The 23,703-nt window shown below is 46.5% G+C and overlaps 1 protein-coding gene across 1 annotated transcript in view; it reads left to right on the top strand.

Annotated features, from left to right (window-relative positions):
• lmtk2 (lemur tyrosine kinase 2) overlaps positions 1–23,703 on the top strand; it is a 193,684-nt gene that overhangs the window by 137,996 nt on the left and 31,985 nt on the right. Inside the window, exons 10-13 of the mRNA XM_072481547.1 lie at positions 11,485–11,634; positions 13,590–16,908; positions 19,848–19,986; positions 21,668–21,925. Of these exons, the coding sequence (XP_072337648.1) occupies positions 11,485–11,634; positions 13,590–16,908; positions 19,848–19,986; positions 21,668–21,925 (3,866 nt within the window). The remainder of the gene's footprint in view (positions 1–11,484; positions 11,635–13,589; positions 16,909–19,847; positions 19,987–21,667; positions 21,926–23,703) is intronic.

Genomic DNA, 23,703 nt, shown 5'->3' on the forward strand with positions numbered 1-23,703 from the left:
GTCACTCTAAACCCCAATCCCCAACCATGTAAACCTTGTAGGCTTCATGAAACAAATTTAAACCGGTTTTGCAATCCGCAGCCGCCCTCTTAATTTTGTTCCCATATACTAGCCATCCTAAATAAGCTAGTAAGGTAGTGTTCTCGCCAGATCTTATTCTATCGAAGTAAATAACAAAAGCAGGTTATTAATTGAAAACTAAAAATATAATTTCCCCATTTTAAACTTTTCGAACATTGGTCAGTTCCATGTACTCTCCACTTCTGCAGCAACATCCTGATAAAAAAGAATAACGGAACCTTCCCATTGTACTTCTCGATTTTCCTTTGCGCATTGTAGGACCCACTCTTTAGATCAAAAATAACAGCTCTCTGTGGATCATCAATTTGTGGCTTTGCTCAAAGCGCTCAATGTGCTTGATCAAATACGATGGAGGGTCCCTGTTGCTCCTCACCTATCAACCTCTTTAACGTTGTTTCAAAATATTCCGTTGGTCTTGGACCTTTGAATTCCTACAATCCTCAGATTAAGTCGTTTCTATCTGGTTTCCATTTCTATTCTGAATCGACATGTAACTTTAACTCTGTTTGTCTCTGACTTCCGGTTGCGGCGGGGATGAGCTAGCCGCACGTTTCGGCGGCTCCAGCTCCGACGGATCTTCGGGCTCTTTTAAGAGCCCCAACGGGGACTTTGCCGGCTGAAAAACCCGGTGTGAGGTGCGTGGGAAGGGAGTCCGCCCCGAACGACGGAGGGAAAAACCGGCGGCGGTGGCTGCAGCCCGAAGAATCTTCAACCACAAGGTCAGAGGGAGTGGAGAACAAAATGGCGGCGGAGAAAGCGCAGGCGACATGGGGGCCTGAGCAGGACGAGGTTGTGAGACGGTGCGTGGATCTGCTGAAGAAGGAGGTAATGACCCCGATGTTACAGGCAATTGAGGGGCTTAAGGAGACTTTAAAGACCCAGGAGACTGAGCTTCGCGTGGTGGAGCAGAAGGTGTCAGGTATTGAGGAGGTCCTGGGCCTGGCGGTTAAGACTCAGACACACGAGGCACTTCATAAAAAGTGTGCTGACAGGATTGAGGCCCTTGAAAATGGAGCGCGAAGGAAGAACCTTGGGATACTAGGTCTCCCGGAGGGTGTGGAAGGAGTGGACTGTGGAGCGTACGCAAGTAAGATGCTGAGCTCACTGATGGGTGCTGAGGCCCCTGCGGGCTCCATGGAGGTGGAGTGGGCAAATCGGATCCCGGCGAGAAGACCAAAAGCGGGAGAACCACCGAGGGCGATAATCGTGCGATTCTACCGCCTTAAGGACAGAGAAGAGGTCCTGAGATGGGCTAAAAAGGTGCGGAGTAGCAGATGGGAGAATGCTGTGGTAAGGATATACCAGGATTGGAGTGCGGAGGTGGCGAGAAGGAGGGCGAGCTTCAACCGAGCCAAAGAGGTTTTGCACAAAAGGAAGGTGAAGTTTGGGATGCTGCAGCCGGCAAGACTATGGGTCACGTATCAGGAGAGACACTATTATTTCGAGACGGCGGAGGAAGCATGGTCCTTCATCAATGAAGAGAAACTGGACCGGAACTGAGGGACTGATGCTGCAGGGAACTGTTATTGTTGTTATTGTTATTGTTTTTGTTAATGTGATGGTGAAAGTTAATCGAGAAGTAAACAGGGAAGGGGGGGGGACACTGGGGAAATGTGGGCGCCGGTGAGGGGGGAAAGGCGGGACATAGTCGGAGAATGGGGAAGGAGAGGGGGAGGGGAAAGGGAGCTGCGCCATAAGAGGCGGGTCAGGTAAAGGGATGTTCCCGCGCCAGAAAGAATAAGGCGGGAAAACAGGCGCAAGGCGGATGGGAGTTCCCCACACGGGGGGGTCGAGGAGCGAGCAGGAGTAGCCGGGGTCAGTTGAAGTCAGCTGACTTACGGAAGTGATATGGGGGAGCAATCAAGTTAGATAGGGACCTGGGGGGGACGGGGTGGGGGGGGGGGGGGCGGGGGACAACTGGTTTGCTGCTGCGGAAATCCAAAAGGAAATGGCTAAAGAGTGGGTGGTCGGGGGTGGAATGCGACGCTGGGGGAGCGAGCGGGAGCGCGGAGGCGGGATGTGGGGCTGGCCGAGAGAAGGTAATGGCTAGTTGACACGGGAGGGGGGGCAGGTAGCCCCCCAGTGAGGCTGATCACGTGGAACGTGAGAGGCCTGAATGGACCGATAAAAAGGGCCCGAGCGCTCGCGCATTTGAAAGGACTAAGGGCAGACGTGGTTATGCTCCAAGAGACGCACCTAAAGGTGGCGGACCAGGTTAGGCTAAGGAAAGGATGGGTGGGACAGGTGTTCCACTCAGGACTGGACGCAAAGAACAGAGGGGTGGCCATTTTGGTGGGGAAATGGGTAGCATTTGAAGCAAAGAACATCGTAGCAGATAGTGGAGGTAGATATGTAATGGTGAGTGGTAGGCTGGAGGGAATGGAGGTCGTGTTGGTTAATGTGTATGCCCCAAATTGGGACGATGCGGGGTTCATGAGACGGATGCTGGGGCGTATTCCGGACCTGGAGGCAGGAAATTTGATTTTAGGAGGGGACTTCAATACGGTGCTGGACCCGGGGCTAGATAGATCCAGCTCAAGGACCGGAAGAAGGCCGGCAGCGGCCAAGGTACTTAAGGGGTTTATGGACCAAATGGGGGGAGTGGATCCATGGCGATTTCTTCGACCCAGGGCTAGGGAGTATTCCTTCTTCTCCCACGTCCATAAAGTATTCTCCCGGATAGATTTTTTTGTTTTAGGAAGGTCGTTGATCTCTAGGGTGGAAGAAGCTGAATACTCAGCCATAGCGATTTCGGACCATGCCCCACATTGGGTGGACCTGGGAATAGGAGAGGACAGGGAGCAGAGAACACTCTGGCGATTAGATGTGGGACTGATGGCGGATGAGGGAGTGTGTGCAAGAGTGAGGGGGTGTATTGAGAGATACCTGGAGGTCAATGACGACGGCGAGGTCCCTGTGGGAGTGGTCTGGGAAGCACTAAAAGCGGTGGTCAGAGGAGAGCTGATTTCTATTGGGGCCCACAAAAGGAAAACAGAGGCCAAGGAAAGGGATAGATTACTGGGGGAGATTTTAAGGGTGGACAGGGAATTTGCAGAGACCCCGGAGGAGGAGCTGTACAGGGAGAGGAGACGACTCCAGACCGAGTTTGACCTTCTGACCACCAGAAAGGCGGAGGTACTGTGGAGGAAGGCACAGGGGAGGAGGTATGAATATGGGGAAAAGGCTAGTCGCCTGTTGGCGCACCAACTGCGAAAGAGGGCAGCAGCGAGGGAGATAGGAGGAATTAGGGATGAAAGGGGAGACACTGTGCGAAGGGCAGGAAAGATAAATGAGGTGTTTAAGACATTTTATGAGGAACTGTATAGGTATCAGCCCCCAGAGGGAGAGGAGGGGATGCGGCAGTTCCTGGACCAATTGAGGTTCCCGAAAGTGGAGGAGCAGGCGGTGGCAGGCCTGGGGGCGCCGATAGAGGTGGACGAGGTTATTAAGGGACTGGGAAGCAGGGAAGGCCCCGGGGCCGGACGGGTTCCCGGTGGAATTCTACAGAAAATATGTGGACTTGTTGGCCCCGTTGTTGGGGAGGACGTTCAATGAGGCCAGGGAAGGGGGGACTCTACCCCCGACGATGTCGGAGGCGACGATATCGCTAATTTTGAAGAGGGACAAAGATCCGTTGCAGTGTGGGTCCTATAGACCTATTTCACTATTGAACGTGGACGCCAAATTGCTGGCAAAGGTGCTGGCATCGAGGATAGAGGACTGTGTCCCGGGGGTGGTGCACGAAGACCAGACAGGGTTCGTAAAAGGGAGACAATTGAATGTTAACGTGCGACGACTATTAGGGGTGATAATGATGCCCTCAGTGGAGGGGGAGGCAGAGATAGTGGCGGCAATGGACGCAGAGAAGGCATTTGATAGGGTGGAGTGGGAGTATTTATGGGAAGTGTTAAGGAGGTTTGGGTTTGGGGACTTCCGGGTGCGGCGATGACCAGCTGAGTCGCACGTTTCGGCAGCTCCCTGTGAAACGGACTTTTGGGCTCTTGATAGGAGCCCCAACGGCAATTTTAACGGCTGAAAACACCGTGCGGTAAACCAGAAGGGTGTTCCCCCTGGACACGGATGGAAAAAGGAGAGGAAAGTGGCCGGATTGCAGCGGATCCTTTGGAACAACGGCAAGGAAGGCAAGCAGAAACCAAGATGGCGTCGGAAGGTAGCAGTTTCATATGGGGCCCTGAACAACAAGAGTTTTTGAAACGCTGCGTGGAGGAGATAAAAAAGGAAATGAAGAAAGAGTTGTTGGCCCCGATATTACAGGCGATTGAAGGGCTGAAAGAGGAACAAAAGACCCAGGAGCAGGAGCTTCGGGTCGTGAAGGCGAAAGCAGCAGAGAATGAAAACGATATACAGGGCCTGGTGGTGAAGTCGGAGATACAGGAGGCACACCAGAAACGATCTGTGGAGAGGTTGGAGGCACTGGAAAATAACGCAAGGAGGAACAACTAGAGGATTCTTGGCCTTCCTGAAGGTGTGGAGGGGGCGGACGTCGGGGCATATGTGAGCACGATGCTGCACTCGTTAATGGGAGTGGAGGCCCCGACGGGTCCGTTGGAGGTGGAGGGAGCATACCGAGTTATGGTGCGAGGATCGAGAGCAGGAGAAGCTCCCAGAGCCATAGTGGTGAGATTTCTCCGTTTTAAGGATAGAGAAATGGTCCTTAGATGGGCGAAGAAAACTCGGTGTAGTAAATGGGAGAACGCGGTGATCCGCGTCTATCAAGATTGGAGTGCGGAGGTGGCGAGAAGGAGGGCGAGCTTTAATCGGGCCAAAGCGGTACTTCACAAAAAAAAGATAAAGTTTGGAATGCTGCAACCGGCAAGACTGTGGGTCACATATCAAGGGAGGCACCACTACTTTGAGACGGCGGATGAAGCGTGGACTTTTATTGTAGAAGAAAAATTGGAATGATTGGACTACGAGAATGAACGTTTGGACAAAGTGGTGGGACGAGTGGGGGGGGGGGGGCGAAGAGGGATTGTATGATTAATCCTGCGGTATGGTAACTTTTCTTTCTCCCACAGGTGGTGATGGGGGGAGGTGGGGAGGGAGAGGAGATGGGGCGTTGGCCATGGGAGGCGGGGCCGAGGGAGAGGCGCGGACTTGGTTCCCGCGCTATGATAATTATGGCGGGAATAGAGAAGCAGGAAGGAGGGGGCGCCGCACGGGGCGAGCCGTGATCACGGGGGGAAGCCGAGGTCAGCCAGAGTTTGCTGACTTCTGGGAGCAACATGGGGGGAGTAATTACGCTAGCGGGGGGTCTAGCGGGGGGTGGGGGGGTGGGGGAGGGGGGAATTACTGGGTTGCTGCTGCTGGGGAAAGGGGGGAGTGGGTACGGGAAAGGATGGGCGGGGGGGGCACCGTCTGGGAGAAATACAGCTGCGTGGGAACTGGGCGAGAAGCTGGAAAAAGATGATGGCTAACCGGCAAGGGGGTGGGGGGGGGGGGGGGGGGGGGGGGGGGGGGGTGGGAAGCCCCCCAACTCGGCTGATCACGTGGAACGTGAGGGGGCTTAACGGGCTGATAAAGAGGGCACGAGTACTCGCACACCTTAAGAAACTTAAAGCAGATGTGGTCATGTTACAGGAAACTCACCTGAAACTGATAGATCAGGTTAGGTTGCGCAAAGGATGGGTAGGGCAGGTGTTCCATTCGGGGCTGGATGCGAAAAACAGGGGGGTGGCTATATTAGTGGGGAAGCGGGTAATGTTCGAGGCAAAGACTATAGTGGCGGATAACGGGGGCAGATACGTGATGGTGAGTGGCAAATTACAGGGAGAGATGGTGGTGTTGGTAAACGTGTATGCCCCGAATTGGGACGATGCCAATTTTATGAGGCGAATGCTAGGACGCATCCCAGACCTAGAGACCGGAAAGCTGATAATGGGGGGAGACTTTAACACGGTGTTGGAACCAAGGCTGGATAGGTCGAAGTCCAGGACTGGTAGGAGGCCGGCAGCAGCCAAGGTGCTTAAGGATTTTATGGAGCAGATGGGAGGGGTGGACCCGTGGAGATTCAGTAGACCTAGGAGTAAGGAGTTCTCGTTTTTCTCCTATGTCCATAAAGTCTATTCACGCATAGACTTTTTTGTGTTGGGTAGGGCATTGATCCCGAGGGTGAGGGGAACGGAATATACGGCTATAGCCATTTCGGATCATGCCCCACACTGGGTAGACTTGGAGATAGGGGAGGAAACAAGAGGGCGTCCACCCTGGAGAATGGACATGGGACTAATGGCGGGTGAGGGGGTGTGCTTAAGGGTGAGGGGATGCATTGAAAAGTACTTGGAACTCAATGACAATGGGGAGGTTCAGGTGGGAGTGGTCTGGGAGGCGTTGAAGGCGGTGGTTAGGGGGGAGCTGATATCAATAAGGACACATAAAGGGAAGCAGGAGAGTAAGGAACGGGAGCGGTTGTTGCAAGAACTTTTGAGGGTGGACAGACAGTATGCGGAAGCACCGGAGGAGGGACTGTATAGGGAAAGGCAAAGGCTGCATGTGGAATTTGACTTGCTGACCACAGGCACTGCAGAGGCACAATGGAGGAAGGCGCAGGGTGTACAGTATGAATATGGAGAGAAGGCGAGCAGATTGCTGGCACACCAATTGAGGAAAAGGGGAGCAGCGAGGGAAATAGGGGGGGTGAGAGACGAAGATGGAGAGAAGGAGCGGGGAGCGGAGAGAGTGAATGAAGTGTTTAAGACATTTTATAAAAAATTGTATGAAGCTCAACCCCCGGATGGGAGGGAGAGAATGATGGAGTTTTTGGATCGGCTGGAAATTCCCAAGGTGGAAGAGCAGGAAAGGATGGGATTGGGAGCACAGATCATGGTAGAAGAAGTGGTGAAAGGAATTAGGAACATGCAGACGGGAAAGGCCCCGGGACCGGACGGATTCCCAGTTGAATTTTACAGAAAATATTTGGACTTGCTCGCCCCGCTACTGACGAGGACCTTTAACGAGGCAAAGGAAAGGGGACAACTGCCCCCGACTATGTCAGAAGCAACGATATCGCTTCTTTTAAAGAAGGAAAAGGATCCGCTACAATGCGGGTCCTACAGACCAATCTCCCTCCTCAATGTAGATGCCAAGGTCTTGGCCAAGGTAATGGCAATGAGAATAGAGGAATGTGTCCCGGGGGTGGTTCATGAGGACCAAACTGGGTTTGTGAAGGGGAGACAGCTGAACACGAACATACGGAGGTTGTTAGGGGTAATGATGATGGCCCCACCAGAGGGTGAAACGGAGATAGTAGTGGCGATGGATGCCGAGAAAGCATTTGATAGAGTGGAGTGGGATTATCTGTGGGAGGTGTTGAGGAGATTTGGGTTCGGAGAGGGGTATGTTAGATGGGTGCAGCTGTTGTATAGGGCCCCAGTGGCGAGTGTGGTCACGAATGGACGGGGATCGGCATATTTTCGGCTCCATAGAGGGACAAGGCAGGGATGTCCTCTGTCCCCGTTACTGTTTGCACTGGCGATTGAGCCCCTGGCGATAGCGCTGAGAGGTTCCAAGGGATGGAGGGGAATACTTAGGGGAGGAGAAGAACACCGGGTATCTTTATATGCGGATGATCTGCTACTATATGTGGCGGATCCAGCGGAGGGGATGCCAGAAATAATGCGGATACTTGGGGAGTTTGGGGATTTTTCAGGGTATAAATTGAACATGGGGAAGAGTGAGCTGTTTGTGGTGCATCCAGGGGAGCAGAGTAGAGAAATAGAAGACCTACCGTTGAGGAAGGTAACAAGAGACTTTCGTTACCTGGGGATCCAGATAGCTAAGAATTGGGGCACATTGCACAGGCTAAATTTGACGCGGTTGGTGGAACAGATGGAGGAAGATTTCAAGAGATGGGATATGGTAGCATTGTCAATGGCAGGGAGGGTGCAGGCGGTTAAGATGGTGGTCCTCCCGAGATTCCTCTTTGTGTTTCAGTGTCTCCCGGTGGTGATCACGAAGGCTTTTTTCAAAAGGATAGAAAAGAGTATCATGGGTTTTGTTTGGGCCGGGAAGACTCCGAGAGTGAGGAAGGGATTCTTACAGCGTAGTAGGGATAGGGGGGGGCTGGCACTACCGAGCCTAAGTGAGTATTATTGGGCCGCTAATATTTCAATGGTGAGTAAGTGGATGGGAGAGGAGGAAGGAGCGGCGTGGAAGAGATTAGAGAGGGCGTCCTGTAGGGGGACCAGCCTGCAGGCTATGGTGACAGCCCCATTGCCGTTCTCACCAAGGAACTATACCACGAGTCCGGTGGTGGTAGCTACACTGAAGATTTGGGGACAGTGGAGACGACATAGGGGAAAGACCGGAGCACTGGGGGGGTCCCCGATAAGAAACAACCATAGGTTTGCCCCGGGGGGAATGGATGGGGGATATGGAATGTGGCAAAGAGCAGGTATAACGCAATTGAAAGATCTGTTTGTGGATGGGAAGTTTGCGAGTCTGGGAGCGCTGACCGAGAAATATGGGTTGCCCCAAGGGAATGCATTCAGGTACATGCAATTGAGGGCTTTTGCGAGGCAACAGGTGAGGGAATTCCCGCAGCTCCCGACACAAGAGGTGCAGGACAGAGTCATCTCAAAGAAATGGGTGGGGGACGGTAAGGTGTCGGATATATATAGGGAAATGAGAGACGAAGGGGAGACTATGATGGACGAACTAAAAGGGAAATGGGAAGAAGAGCTAGGGGAGGAGATTGAGGAGGGGATGTGGGCAGTTGCCCTAAACAGGGTAAACTCGTCGTCCTCGTGCGCCAGGCTAAGCCTGATTCAGTTTAAGGTATTACACAGGGCACATAAGACTGGAACACGGCTCAGTAAATTTTTTGGGGTGGAGGATAGGTGTGCGAGGTGCTCGAGAAGCCCAGCGAATCATACCCATATGTTTTGGTCATGCCCGGCACTACAGGGGTTTTGGATGGGGGTGACAAAGGTGCTTTCGAAAGTAGTAGGAGTCCGGGTCGAACCAAGCTGGGGGTTGGCTATATTTGGGGTTGCACAAGAGCCGGGAGTGCAGGAGGCGAAAGAGGCCGATGTTTTGGCCTTTGCGTCCCTAGTAGCCCGGCGCAGAATATTGCTAATGTGGAAAGAAGCCAAGCCCCCGGGGGTGGAGACCTGGATAAATGATATGGCGGGGTTCATAAAGTTAGAGCGGATTAAGTTCGTCCTAAGGGGGTCGGCTCAAGGGTTTACTAGGCGGTGGCAACCGTTCGTCGAATATCTTGCGGAAAGATAGATAGGGGAGAACAAAGAAGGCAGCAGCAGCGGCCCAGGACTTGGGGGGGGGGGGGTGGCCTGAGACAAGGCAGTTGCCAATTAGGGCTAGTTTTTATTTTTTGTTATTTAATATTTATTTATTTGTTGTTGTTTTTGTTTAAATTTAAAAAGGTCATTATTATCTGTATTGTTACAATGTTGTGTAAAGGATGCACAATGTACTGTGTTGGTTGACCAAAAATTTTCAATAAAATATTATTTAAAAAAAAAGGTTTGGGTTTGGGAACGGGTTTATTCGCTGAGTTAGACTACTTTATGGGGCACCAACGGCAAGCGTAGTTACAGGTCGACATAGATCGGAGTATTTACGATTATATAGGGGAACAAGACGGGGATGCCCGCTGTCTCCATTGTTGTTTGCATTGGCAATTGAACCTCTGGCCATGGCGTTTGTGTGGGCAGGGAAAGTTCCGAGAGTAAGGAGGGGGTTCCTTCAGCGCAGTAGGGACAGAGGAGGACTGGCACTACCGAACTTGGGAGATTATTATTGGGCTGCCAATGTGGCAATGATACGTAGATGGATGATGGAGGGTGAGGGAGCGGCGTGGAAAAGGCTGGAGAGAAGGTCCTGTAAAGGGACGAGTCTAGAGGCGCTGGTGACGGCACCGCTACCGCTCTCACCTAAAAAGTACACCACGAACCTGGTGGTGGCGGCAACACTGAACATATGGGGACAGTGGAGGCGACAGAGAGGGGTGCGGGGAGCCCTGGTGGGGTCCCCTATCAGGAACAACCATAGGTTCGCCCCAGGAAGAATGGATGGAGGATTTCAGAGCCGGTACCAGTTGGGAATTAGGAAGGTGGGAGATTTATTCATCGATGGGACTTTTGCGAGCTTGGGAGCACTGGAGGAAAAGTATAAGTTACCCCGGGGAAATTTCTTGAGATATATGCAGGTGAGGGCGTTTACTAGACAACAGGTGAGGGAATTTCCGCGGCTCCCGACACGGGATACAGGACAGGGTGCTTTCAGGGGTGTGGGTCGGAGAGGGCAAGGTGTCAGAGATTTACAGAGAGATGAGGGAAGAGGGGGAGGAGTCGGTGGGCGAACTAAAAGGAAAGTGGGAAGAAGAACTAGGGGAGGAGATAGAGGAGGGTATGTGGACTGATGCCCTAAGCAGGGTAAACTCCTCTTCCTCATGCGCCAGGCTTAGCCTGATTCAATTTAAGGTGCTACATAGAGCACACATAACGGGGGCAAGATTGAGCAGGTTCTTTGGAGTGGAGAACAGATGTGGGAGGTGTGGCGGGAGCCCGGCAAACCACGCACATATGTTTTGGGCGTGCCCGGCACTGGTAGGATATTGGAAGGGAGTGATCTCGCAGGTGGTGAATGCCCGGGTCAAACCAAGCTGGGGGTTAGCTCTATTTGGAGTTGCGGAAGAGCCGGGAGTGCAGGAGGCGAAAGAGGCCGATGTCGTGGCCGTTGCGTCCCTCGTAGCCCGGCGCAGGATCCTACTCATGTGGAAGGAGGCGAAACCCCCCGGACTGGAGGCCTGGGTAAACAATATGGCGGGGTTTATTAAACTGGAGCAGATAAAGTTTGCCCTGAGAGGATCGGCTCAAGGGTTCACCAGGCGGTGGCAGCCATTTCTCAACTACCTAGGGGAACGTTAGAGGGAAGACCGATGACCAGCAGCAGCAACCCAGGGGGAGGGGGGGGGGGGGGGGGGGGGAGGAGGTGGGGAGGAGGTTTAGTTGAGTATAGGGCAATAGAGTATGAGGTTTTGTTACTTGTGTATTATTATTATTATTGTTAAAAAGTTAAAAATTTCTGTTTTGTTATTGTTATCATTTCGTTTGTTTTGTAAGCGGGAAAAATGTTGCTCAGGGAAAAAAAATTTCAATAAAATATATATTTTTTAAAAACTCTGTCTCTCCATTAATGGTGCCTGCCCTACTGAGTATTTGCAACATTATCGGTTTGCATGTTAAAACCTTTCATTTGTTTTCTCGTAAAATGTTTTGAATAAATGTTTTGATTTATATGGAAAAACAAGTGGTGCAACCTGAATGTGGCAGGATTATTGTGCCAGCTTGTCACTGGTTTTGTATCTTGTGCATTATTTTGTGAGTGATGAAAAAGTGACCTCTCTCTTCCTTTTTACAGGTCATTGGGTGTTGTGTTGTGGGAGTTATTTGAGAGTGCCAACCAGCCCTACATGCACCTTTCTGACAAAGAGGTGCTAATCTTCGTTATAAAGGAACAACAGATTAAACTCCCCAAGCCACAACTGGAGTTGACTCACTCGGACAGATGGTAATTGCTTGGTTTTATAGCTTTATATGTTTTGTTGAAAAGTAATTCCCACTGTTTTACCTGTGTTAGTCATCGGGCTTATGTAGACAAGGCACTGTTGCTCGGAGACAAAGATGCACACTATTTTATTTTGACGTAAAATGCCTGCATACATATTTTTGACTACAAATTTATAAATATATTAAGCAGATCTATGCTTCGGAGTGAATCTGCGTCAATGTAATAAGATTAAAACTGCTGTTACACCATTGTGCCTGCAGTAAAATTTTTGGTGGAAAACGTCTCCGTCTAAAATGTAACCAGGCAGTGAGAGATACAAATTATTATTCAAGCTAGTGCTTGGAACTCTGTTTCCAGCAATTACATGTTTAGATTGAAAGCTCGTTGAACAAAAGTGATTCTAAATCATAGATAATCTTCTATTGTAGCTAATTTACTTATAAATTTATACTTGGGTTACAAGAATTAAGAGAATGTGGTTTCAGTGTAAATCTACACAAAACATTGCTTCAATTTGTGGAGATAATACTGTTCATGCACAGTAAACCTTTCCATTTGGAAACATACAGCCCATTTGTCAGGTGACGCAACAGTATAATATAAACGACATGGATTCATAAAAGCGTAAATTGTCAAGGGCTTGCAATAGAATTCTTGCATGTTCAAATCCAATGTGGGTTAGCACTGCTGCCTCATGGTACCGAGGTCCCAGGTTTGATTCCGGCTCTGGGTCACTGTCCATGTGAAGTTTGCACATTCTCCCTGTGTTTGCGTGGGTTTCGCTCCCACAACCCAAAGATGTGCATGGTAGGTGGATTGGCCACGCTAAATTGCCCCTTAATTGGAAAAAATGAATTGGGTACTCTAAATTAAATTAAAAAAAAAAAAAAAAATTTTTTAGTACCCATTGTGTCAGAGCACTGTGGGTTGTTGTCAGCTTGAGAAAGCAGCTTGAGGTCAAACTGTGCCATGCTGTCATCTCATTCACTATGATCTCTATTCATCCACCCGTGCTATCTGCTTGGACAAACTGCCAAGAGAGAAGAAAATAATATTTATCTCTGACTTTCAAAGGCAATCAAACAATCTAGGAGACCGCAATGACTGGGAGTCACATATCCAATGGTCCTTAGGTACATTGTAATTTTAGCCTCACTCAGGCGTTCATCTAATTCCTTTGTGAATGTTTAGAGCCAGTCAGCACAATTGTTCTATTGCTTATGTAAGTTATATTCATGTCCCTTAGTCCTTGCAACATGTCTGTATCCAATAACTTATCCACATGAACTGAATCTAATTTTACATTGTTTTAAAGACCTAATTCTCTTTGAAACCTTTGCATTTCTAGAGTAAAACGCCTCAATTCGCTCAGCCTAACTCCGTAATGACCGGCCTTTAAACTAGGTCAATCTAGTGGTCCTCTTGGGTCTCTATTTCTCCCACCGCATGAGGTGTAGGCAGCTTTCAGCAATGTTGGAGATAGTATTTTCAACTTCACTATCCAGGGGAGCTGGGGGTGGGGGGGAGGAGGAGGAGGAAAGAGAGATATGGGACTATCCAGACTTCCCACTTGAGGCCATTCTCCAATGATCCCTACTAAAGTGTCTGCATACAATAGATTTATCCTTTCCTCCTATCGCACCTCACTGTTTAAGTTCACGAGCAATGATATAATTCTATGGGTGAGTCATGGGGAACTGATGGCATCTTTGGAAGCAGGAGATAAGGGAACCAAAATAGAAGAAATGCTAGCAGGAATATTTTCTTAGGTATTCCCCTTGTATTTCTGCAGCAGACAGAACACAATTTGTCCAAGAAGTGATTAGAAAAATTGCTGTCCAGAAACCCCTGCTAGAATAATCCAACCACAGGCTAACATCTTAACTGAAGCCTAATATGCCTTGCAGCATATTATGCGATGGTCACTTTTCTAATAACCAAGATCTGTCTTCCAGGTATGAAGTTCTGCAATTCTGTTGGTTAGCTCCAGAAAAGAGACCAACTGCCGAGGAGATCCACCGGCTGCTAACTTACCTCCGTTTGCAAAGTCAAAAGGAATGTGAAGATGACTTTGAAATAAGATGGAATGCACTGAAGTCCAGCAACAGCAATCGGCAAGCTATGACAAATAATTCATCTTTTCCAATCCTGGAGCATTTTGTTGCTGAGCGACTGAACCAGGAAATGGATGATATCCTCACAGTTACTGAAACAAGTAAAGGACTAAATTTTGAGTATGTATGGGAGACTGCTAAACTTGACCATTTTGAAGACCATGTGCAGGGAACTGATGGGGCAAAGGTAAACTACCAGAGCATCTTCTACCCCACAGCTGCTTTTGAGAAAAGCAATTTCTCAATAGTTCAAACTCATTCAGATGATAAACTCACTAGAAAAGAGGCTGATGGAAGTCCACTCGCTGTATCAGGAATTGTTCCTGTATTTGATGCCCATTATCCTTCAGTTGGAAGTGAATATTATATACAATTGGAGGAACAAGGTGAAACGAACTTGGATTCTGATGAAAATTCAGCCAAGGACCCTGAATCCTTTGTTATTCTTAGAGACCTGGGGGACGAGTTGAGTCCAGATGTAGATTTCATGCCGTGCTACAATCAAAAGTTGCAAAAGTCTGAAGTAACTGAGGGAATGCTTGGTTCCTATGCCTCTAGCTATACTGAAAGCCCACGCCACAACAATATCTTTTATGACCATAGGTTAGGCGAGATGCCTTTTAACAAAGGATTTTTAAACACCGATGAGATCATAATGCTTGATCTCCCTGAATTTAGTGAGATTAAAAGGAAAAGTGCATCTGGTCTAGTTTCAAGTAAAGAAACTCCCATGGAGTCCTTAATTCATCAATCTACAACACTAGATGTAAACACTTCCAGTTCCTTTTTGAAAACTAAAATGGATACAGTTTACACAGAAAGCACCAATGATCATGACAGTCTGCGATTACTCCAATCTGAGAAACTGTCTTCTAACTATCTTTTTCTTAAAGAAAATAAACTTCTACATGACTCCTCACCCAAAGGTGATGCCAGCAATGAGGTGAAAGTTGGACACCCAATTAATAATTTTGCCACTTTATCGGTCGCTAGTGTTGCTTCCTCATCACACGTCACTGCTGACCGTGCAATGGACCTGGAGTTAACCAATCAAAGTAAGCAATTCTACGGTTCGCAACAGCATGGATCTATGGGCAGTCTTACTAAAGAAGTTAGTTCACAGAGTGGATCTTTGCAGCCTCTGATAGAAAACAAACAGGGGCTCTGCATTTTTTCAGATGAGGGTGAAACCACTAGTGAAGAACAAGTTAACCAGGAGTTAGATGAAGGATGTATAATATACAGTAGCTCAGGGTTAGGATGTGACACTACTGATGGCTGCATCTCCGAATGTAATATCACTTTGCCTCAAGAACACTGCCAAGAGACTGCTCGGTGCAGTGAAAATGCTGCAGCTAGCATGTGCAATAATGCCAAAAAGCATTTCCTTGAAGGCTTAACACCTGGAATGGCAGAAGAAAATACAGCTGGCGTCACCATACCAGAATCGTCAAAGCACATGGGACCTGCAGAAATTGATCTTGTTGCTCCGATTCAGAGCCTGTGTGCAGTCACTCCGAATGAAGAAAAACAACTGGTGCAAGAAGTCAGCAAAATGCCAACTGTACATTCACTGCCTGAGCCCATGTTGAAAACATTAGAAACTAGTCCCCCTGCTGAAGCTCCAAGTCTCTCTGAAAGCTTGGAATTATTGGCTTCAGTTCATTGTGTTTGTTCTCCAAAAGAGATTCCGAAAACACTGGACACTGTTCCTTTTTCTGAAGACTTCAGTAGATCCAAAAATGTTGAACTGTTCACTTCCATTCCTTCAGGGCACACTTCAGTAGAGTCTTTGAAATCAATGGAGACGAGAGATATTCCTGAACCCTCACCCAATAGTTTTGCAAATGCTGAATCTATGGTTTCCGTGCCTTCCTCAGATTTATCAAATCACATTAGCCCTGTGGAAGAAGATAGTGCATCTTTCTTGCACCTTAATTCAGAACAGTCTTCAGAAACACCAGATTCTTTGGACTCACTCGAGATGCACGGGGTGTTAGGGGTTTTAGAGACACAAAGTACAGTTTCTCAGAAATTAAAGCCACCTCAGAAACAACCTGACAGTGGCTATGAAACTGAAAATCTGGAATCACCAGAATGGACATCGCAGTGCAACAATGTAAGCACATCTCCCTCTTCAGCTGCCCTGGATGCACCCAGTGCTGAGTTTCCTAATGCTTACTCCTCAAATCCACTCATTGTTGTATCCAAGGAGGATGCTCTCCCATCAGTAGATATCATTGATGGGGACACTCCCAAAGAGGCCTCAAACACGTTAACTAATGATGGTCACCAAAATTCCCATAGAGACTCTGCTTATTTCTCAGATAATGATTCCGAACCAGATAAAAAAGCTGACAGCGAGAATGTTGAGAGGAGTAATGAAGAAAATGATCATAAAAATGCTACTGGTTGTGAAATTAATGAGGTTGTTTCTGACCATAGTGACAAAGTTGCAGTACCATTTGATTTCTGTGATGCACTGTCTAGTACTGCATCAGATAATAGCTTGACTTTTAAGAACAAGGAATTGTTGCCTTTTTGCTCAGCTCATGAAGGAGACTTTCCAAATAACTTTAAAGCAGGAACCTATGACAGAATTAATAGAGTAACCAATGAAGAAAATTCTGCCGAGTGTTTAGATGACTTGCATGCAATTGCCATTGATGGGTCAGTATCAGTGCCAGAGATTTTGTTTAACCCCCCAGACCTCAGCACTCAGTTTTCTGAAGATATGAAAGAGGACTTTGGAATAGTTGTTGAGAAGGATATCAAGAAACCATTGTCAAAGGGCATTGAAGGAACTAGACTGAAGGAACCCGATGTTGAAGGACGCTACCTTGGCAGGCTAGGTGCATCTGAATTTTTTGACCTATCTGAGGAGCAAGATGGCATGGAAGCCGATGAAGAAGATGAAAACAGTGACGATTCAGAGGATGACTACAGAGGCTATTCTATTAATAGTCCCAGTTCAGAGAGTGAAGATGATGCAGCACATCCAGTGCCAATAGTTGTGACTGAGAATGATGATGGCAAAGCTCTCAAAAGTTTGCTGAAAGACACTGGACCCATTGATCCTCTAAAAGCAGAGCCAAGAACGAGATGCGTGAATAAAGTGGTGTCATTTTTTGATGATGTCACAGTCTTTCTCTTTGACCAGGTAAACAATTATTAAATCAGCCTTTATCCCTTCTTCCCTAATGGTCTGTGACCAATGATGTTTGAACGTTCTTGAACAAACTTGTAAACTATAATTCCTATTAACAGTAGCAAGTGTCATCTTTTTTTTACAATTGTGTGATTGCTTGGAGGGGATTAATGACCTATTTCTGACCTGGAAAGGTTCCATCAAATTGGAAAATAGTGAATGTAGGGGCTGGTTTAGCACAGTGGGCTAAACAGCTGGCTTGTAATGCAGAACAAGGCCAGCAGTGCGGGTTCAATCCCCGTACCAGCCTCCCCGAACAGGTGCCGAAATGTGGTGACTAGGGGCTTTTCACAGTAACTTCATTGAAGCCTACTTGTGACAAGAAGCGATTACTATTATCATTATTATTATTATTATTATGTGACTCCTATTCAAGCTAGGAGGAAAACAAAAAGGAGACTACAGGCCAGTTAGCTTAACATCTGTCATAGAGGAACTGTTGGAATCTATTATCAAGGAGGTTATAGTGGAACACTTGAAAAATCTCAGTGCAATCCAAGTCAACATGGTTTTGTGAAAGGGAAATAGTGTTTGACTAATTTATCGGAGTTCTTTGAGGAATGTGGTTAAAGGGAAACCTGTGGATGTAGTATACTTAGATTTACAGAAAGCCTTTGACCAGGTGTCACATCAAAGGGTACTACACAAAATAAGAGCTTGTGGTATGGAGGGTAAGATATTAGCATGGATAGAGGATTGGTTAACTAACAGGAAACTGAGAGTAGGCATAAATGGGTCATTTTCGGGTTGGCAAGATTTAACAAGTGGAGTGCCACAGGGATCGTGCTGAGGTCTCAACTATTTCTAATCTATATTAGTGACTTGGATGACAGGTCTGAATGTATAGTTGTCACACTTGCTAATTGCACAAAGATAAGTAGGAAAGTCAATTGTCGAGAGGGCATAAGGAGTCTGTAAAGGGTTATGTGCACAGTGAATGTGCAAAGATGTTACAGATGGAGTATAATGTGGAAAAATGTGAACTTGACCAACTGTTATAATGGAAAAAAATTAGTTTATTTAAGAAACTGCACATTGAATTTTTGCAGTATTATTAGCAAATGGCAAGGTAACATGCAAAAAGCTATTTTGGTTGTTACATTGTGATAACTATGAGCTACGTTGTACTGTATTTGATAGACTTACCATAATTTAGTTAATTGATTAAATGAAGATCATAATATGGAAGACCCTAGGCAATTACGGGAAGAAAGATTAAATTGTTTTGGTAATGAATTACAACCAAAAGAACAAGAACAAAGAAAAGTACAGCACAGGAACAAGCCCTTCGGCCCTCCAAGCCCATGCCGACCATGCTGCCTGACTAAACTACAATCTTCTACACTTCCTGGATCCTTATCCCTCTATTCCCATCCTATTCATGTATTTGTCAAGATGCCCCTTAAATGTCACTATCTTCCCTGCTTCCACCACCTCCTCCGGCAGCGAGTTCCAGGCACCCACTACCCTCTGTGTAAATAAACTTGCCTCGTACATCTACTCTAAACCTTGCCCCTCGCACCTTAAACCTATGCCCCCTAGTAATTGACCCCTCCACCCTGGGGAAAAGCCTCTGACTATCCACTCTGTCTATGCCCCTCATAATTTTGTAGACCTCTATCAGGTCGCCCCTCAACATCCATTGATCCAGTGAGAACAAACCGAGTTTATTCAACCGCTCCTCATAGCTAATAGCCTCCATACCAGGCAACATTCTGGTAAATCTCTTCTGCACCCTCTCTAAAGCCTTCACATCCTTCTGGTAGTGTGGTGACCAGAATTGAACACTATACTCCCAAGTGTGGCCTAACTAAGGTTCTATACAGCTGCAACATGACTGCCAATTCTTATACTCAAGGCCCCGGCCAATGAAGGCAAGCTTGCCGTATGCCTTCTTGACTACCTTCTCCACCTGTCAGTGATCTGTGGACCTGTACACCTAGATCTCTCTGACTTTCAATACTCTTGAGGGTTCTACCATTCACTGTATATTCCCTACCTGCATTAGACCTTCCAAAATGCATTACCTCACATTTGTCCGGATTAAACTCTATCTGCCATCTCTCCTCCCAAGTCTCCAAACAATCTAAATCCTGCTGTATCCTCTGACAGTCCTCAACGATATCTGCAATTCCACCAACCTTTGTGTCATCTGCAAACTTACTAATCAGACCAGTTACATTTACCTCCAAATCATTTATATATACTACAAACAGCAAAGGTCCCAGCAGTGATCCCTGCGGAACACCATTAGTCACAGCCCTCCAATTAGAAAAGCATCCTTCCATTGCTACTCTCTGCCTTCTATGACCTAGCTAGTTCTGTATCCACCTTGCCAGCTCACCCCTGATCCCGTGTGACTTCACCTTTTGTACCAGTCTACCATGAGGGCCCATGTCAAAGGCCTTACTGAAGTCCATATAGACAACATCCACTGCCCTACCTGCATCAATCATCTTTGTGACCTCTTCGAAAAACTCTATCAAGTTAGTGAGACACGACCTCCCCTTCACAAAACCATGATGCCTCTCACTAATACATCCATTTGTTTCCAAATGGGAGTAGATCCTGTCTCGAAGAATTATCTCCAGTAATTTCCCTACCACTGATGTAAGGCTCATGGGCCTGTAGTTCCCTGGATTATCCTTGCTACCCTTCTTAAACAAAGGAACAACATTGGCTATTCTCCAGTCCTCCGGGACATCACCTGAAAACAGTGAAGATCCAAAGATTTCTGTCAATCTTTGTTGTGAAAACAATATTTTACAGGGAACCGTTGTAATTTGGCATCATAATAGGCCAGACTGTTGTTTCTGGGTAGTGTCAAGGTAGCTTTATGGAGCTATCTGTGTACTATAGTTGCATTGATGGTTTATCTTGTTACTTTTTAGGAGACCCCTACCAAAGAACTGGGAGAACATTCAGCAGCGGAAAACAGTCAGGTTTCTGACTGTGGCAGCCCCATTGCACCAACTGGCTCCCATTTCTCAAGCAGATTCTCAAACTCTGAGAGCTCCACTGACGAAGAAGGTATAAATACCTCTATTTTGGTGTAGCTAATTGTGTCCAATATAGTGATGCGATGCAACGGTACTACTATGTTGTACCACAGATCATGCAGGTTGGCATTCCAAAATGATTAATATCCTGAGTTAGTATTTGACTGCTCCAGTCATGTTTTATAATGATTCCTAGTTTGAAAGGTTTTGTAAGCTGGACGTGTGAATTAAGTCATCGTAAAAAGCTTGGGCTAATGCAATTTTGTTTGGATTTAAGGGAGTTAATTAGATTTCAGCTTGGTAAGATGTAATTACTGGATGGTGCTTGGGTAATCAGGCATTTTGCAGGGAAAGCAGATCAGATTAAGCTGTGAACAGATGTCAAGCAGTTCAGGTAAAGATATGTCTAGACATATTAGCAGTCTCTTTCAAAGCAGTTCAGACTTGTCTGATTAGAAGGTGAGCAGGAGCAGCTTCTGAAGAAATACAGCCAGAGTTTCTGCATGGTTCTGACAGGAGTCAGAGCTTTTATTTTTAAAGCAGTGGCACAAGATCTCTCTTTCTATGTGCTAATTGTAGTTAAAGTGGATTGAGAGCTGAGATGGTATTTCTTGTTATTTGTGGGAATAAAAATAACGGGTATTGTATTCACTGTATTGATTAGCATTGTTTAAGGGGTGATTGTAAGCTATTTTATCGTGTGATGTTGAAGATATTTTAATACTGTGTTAGTAAAGTTTGTTTAAATATACCATATCCCTATTTCTTTGTGAAATCATTCCTGGAGTGAGGTAACCTTTCCTCACAGTCTTACAAAATTAAAATAAAATATCGGGGTATCTGTCCAGTATCCCAGCCACTGTTGGGGTCTGGTCTGGGATCGTAATACAACATTAGTTTCCATGAGATGCAAGTTGTTGGCAGTTATAGTTTGCTACCTACCCTTTGTAGAATTTCTCCCGATTGCAATTCCTTTGAATTATTGGACTTTGGCCATAGTGATTCCCCCCCCCCCCCCCCCCCCCCCACCATTTTGAATTTTTGTTGTGTCCTGCTTAATGAAAGGCAGTTAAGAGGCATGAGGCAGTATCTGCTAGCTATTAGGGTAATCAAAACTCAGTTCTACAACTTACAAAAAATAATGACTTGTATTTCGCTCAAGGCATCTCAATGTGTTTTACAGCCAATTGAATACTTTATTGATGTACAGTCACTATTAAGTAGGAAACATGGTAGCCAATTTGCTCAGCACAAGCCTCCAGGATCTGGGGACTTTAATATGTTCAATTAGGTTAGATAAAAATTAAAGGGGTAGTGTGCTGATCCATTGTACCGCCCACTCCTAAATTTATATTAATGTGTTTAATTGTATGCAGGTGGGCATTCACTTGAACCTCCACCCTTTAAATAGACGCAGCTGAAAATTGGTTATTGGGGTTAGGAGGTGTCAACTTGTAATGCATAACTTTGTCAGTAATTATAAATGCGTGTAAAGATTAGCTACAGTACTTTTCTTTGCCAAATGGCTTACTGGAATGGAACAATGCCCTACAGGGTTTACCTGGGGAAGAATGCCACAATTTAATTTTCCCAGCAATTTTTGAGGAAAAAAAAAGCTACAGAAGAAAATATTGACCCAATCTTGGTCATGGTTTCATATTGAAAATGTACTTGATGTAATATAACTGTAGCTCTCCACGTTCCTCTTTCAGGCAGTGGTTTTGAATGGGAAGATGATTTCTCCATGACCTCTCCTGAGTCGTTTATCGCTCAAACATCAAACCGCCTTGCTTGCTTAAAACAGTCCTCTTCTCCCTCCTTGCGATACTTTTCCCCTCCACCATCCTCCCGGACCTTGGAGCAAAAGTGGACAGATACATCTTCGTCATATTCTCGTTTTTCTATTTCTCCGTCCAACATTGCCAGCTTCTCTCTCACTCATCTCACCGATTCAGATATCGAACAGGGAGGTAAGCCTTATTTTCAGCTATTATGACATTGCTTGTCACTTTTTATTTGTAACTGAAAGATCAAGTGTAACCAGGCTTCTATTTTAATTAGCATCATAGGGTCATGAGCCATGGATTAAGAAAAGGTTATCTGGGACCTTAAGTATGGTCTTTCCACCTTATGTATGATCTGTCCTACTGTAGATTCCACCCCTTCAGAAAAGAACTGAACAAATAACTATGTAATTTGGAGTGGGTTTTTTGAGGTTATGTGGGTAGGTATAATTGGGAAGGATATGAGTGGAATATAATGGTTTCTGTGCTGCTAACATTGTGTAAATGGACAAGAGATCGAGCAGCCAGCCCTGAGTAATGAGCTGTAAATATTCATGGTGTAGAATTCTTGGGAGTCATGTAAACATTTTTTAGGCTGACCAGGGACCAGAATAACAGAAACCTAGCCTGTGATCACCGTGCTGACCAAGGAGACTAACCTGGATGTCAGGAGATGGGTTGGAATGAAGGGAAGAAATCTGATTTAATCACAACAATCTGCTTCCCAACAATCTTGGTGCCAAGTAAACTCTGCTATAGCTCTGTCAGAGATGATGCAACCCTGAAGCTTGCCTGGTGTATGTATTTGAGAATAGGCAGGTCTGTTAAATTAATACCATTTAACTTCAATTATCTTTTCTCTCTGCTTTTCCTGTCGGAGGTTTTTGTTCACTTCTCACTATTATCAATGTACGAAGCCTTACAACACCAGGTTAAAGTCCAACAGGTTTGTTTCGATGTCACTAGCTTTCGGAGCGCTGCTCCTTCCTCAGGTGAATGAAGAGGTAAGTTCCAGAAACATATATATAGACAAATTCAAAGATGCCAGACAATGCTTGGAATGTGAGCATTAGCAGGTGATTAAATCTTTACAGATCCAGAGATGGGGTAACCCCAGGTTAAAGAGGTGTGAATTGTGTCAAGCCAGGACAGTTGGTAGGATTTCGCAGGCTAGATGGTGGGGGATGAATGTAATGCGACATGAATCCCAGGTCCCGGTTGAGGCCGCACTCATGTGTGCGGAACTTGGCTATAAGTTTCTGCTCGGCGATTCTGCGTTGTCGCGCGTCCTGAAGGCCGCCTTGGAGAACGCTTACCCGGAGATCAGAGGCTGAATGTCCTTGACTGCTGAAGTGTTCCCCGACTGGAAGGGAACATTCCTGCCTGGTGGTTGTCGCGCGATGTCCGTTCATGCGTTGTCGCAGCATCTGCATGGTCTCGCCAATGTATTATCAATTTATCAAGCATTCACACTATGTAGGCACATCAAAAATGTGTTGCGAATTAAATTTTTTAATACTTTTTTCTGTCAAGTCTTTTGTGTGCATGACCGTATATCTCCGAGAGTGTAAAATCACTATAGCTGATGCATTAAATCTCTGATCTGTTTCACTTCCAGAAATACTGTATGAGTCAGTTTTAAATGGCATTAGCAAACAGTTATTATGGATCAGGGGGCGCACAGGAAGCACATCTGTTGCTGCAATGAGCATAACAGCAGGTTTCAGCTCTTCAGGTTAATGCATCATTGTGAACTTTCAGTTAAAAAATGTTGAATTGACATTAAAACAGCAGGTGCCTCATAGTACAGTCCATGAGCTGCACCTGTATTTGTCTTCAATAACATAAAAGAAAGAGGCTGTCAGCTTCCCCCATTATCACCACCTTAATCTTTGGCCCATCCAGGAGTAGATAAGGATTCCATATGCATTGCACTGAGTTGCCATTAATTGTGTAGAGCACAT

The sequence above is a fragment of the Scyliorhinus torazame genome, chromosome 17 (assembly GCF_047496885.1).
Source record: "Scyliorhinus torazame isolate Kashiwa2021f chromosome 17, sScyTor2.1, whole genome shotgun sequence".
Lineage (NCBI taxonomy): Eukaryota > Metazoa > Chordata > Chondrichthyes > Carcharhiniformes > Scyliorhinidae > Scyliorhinus > Scyliorhinus torazame.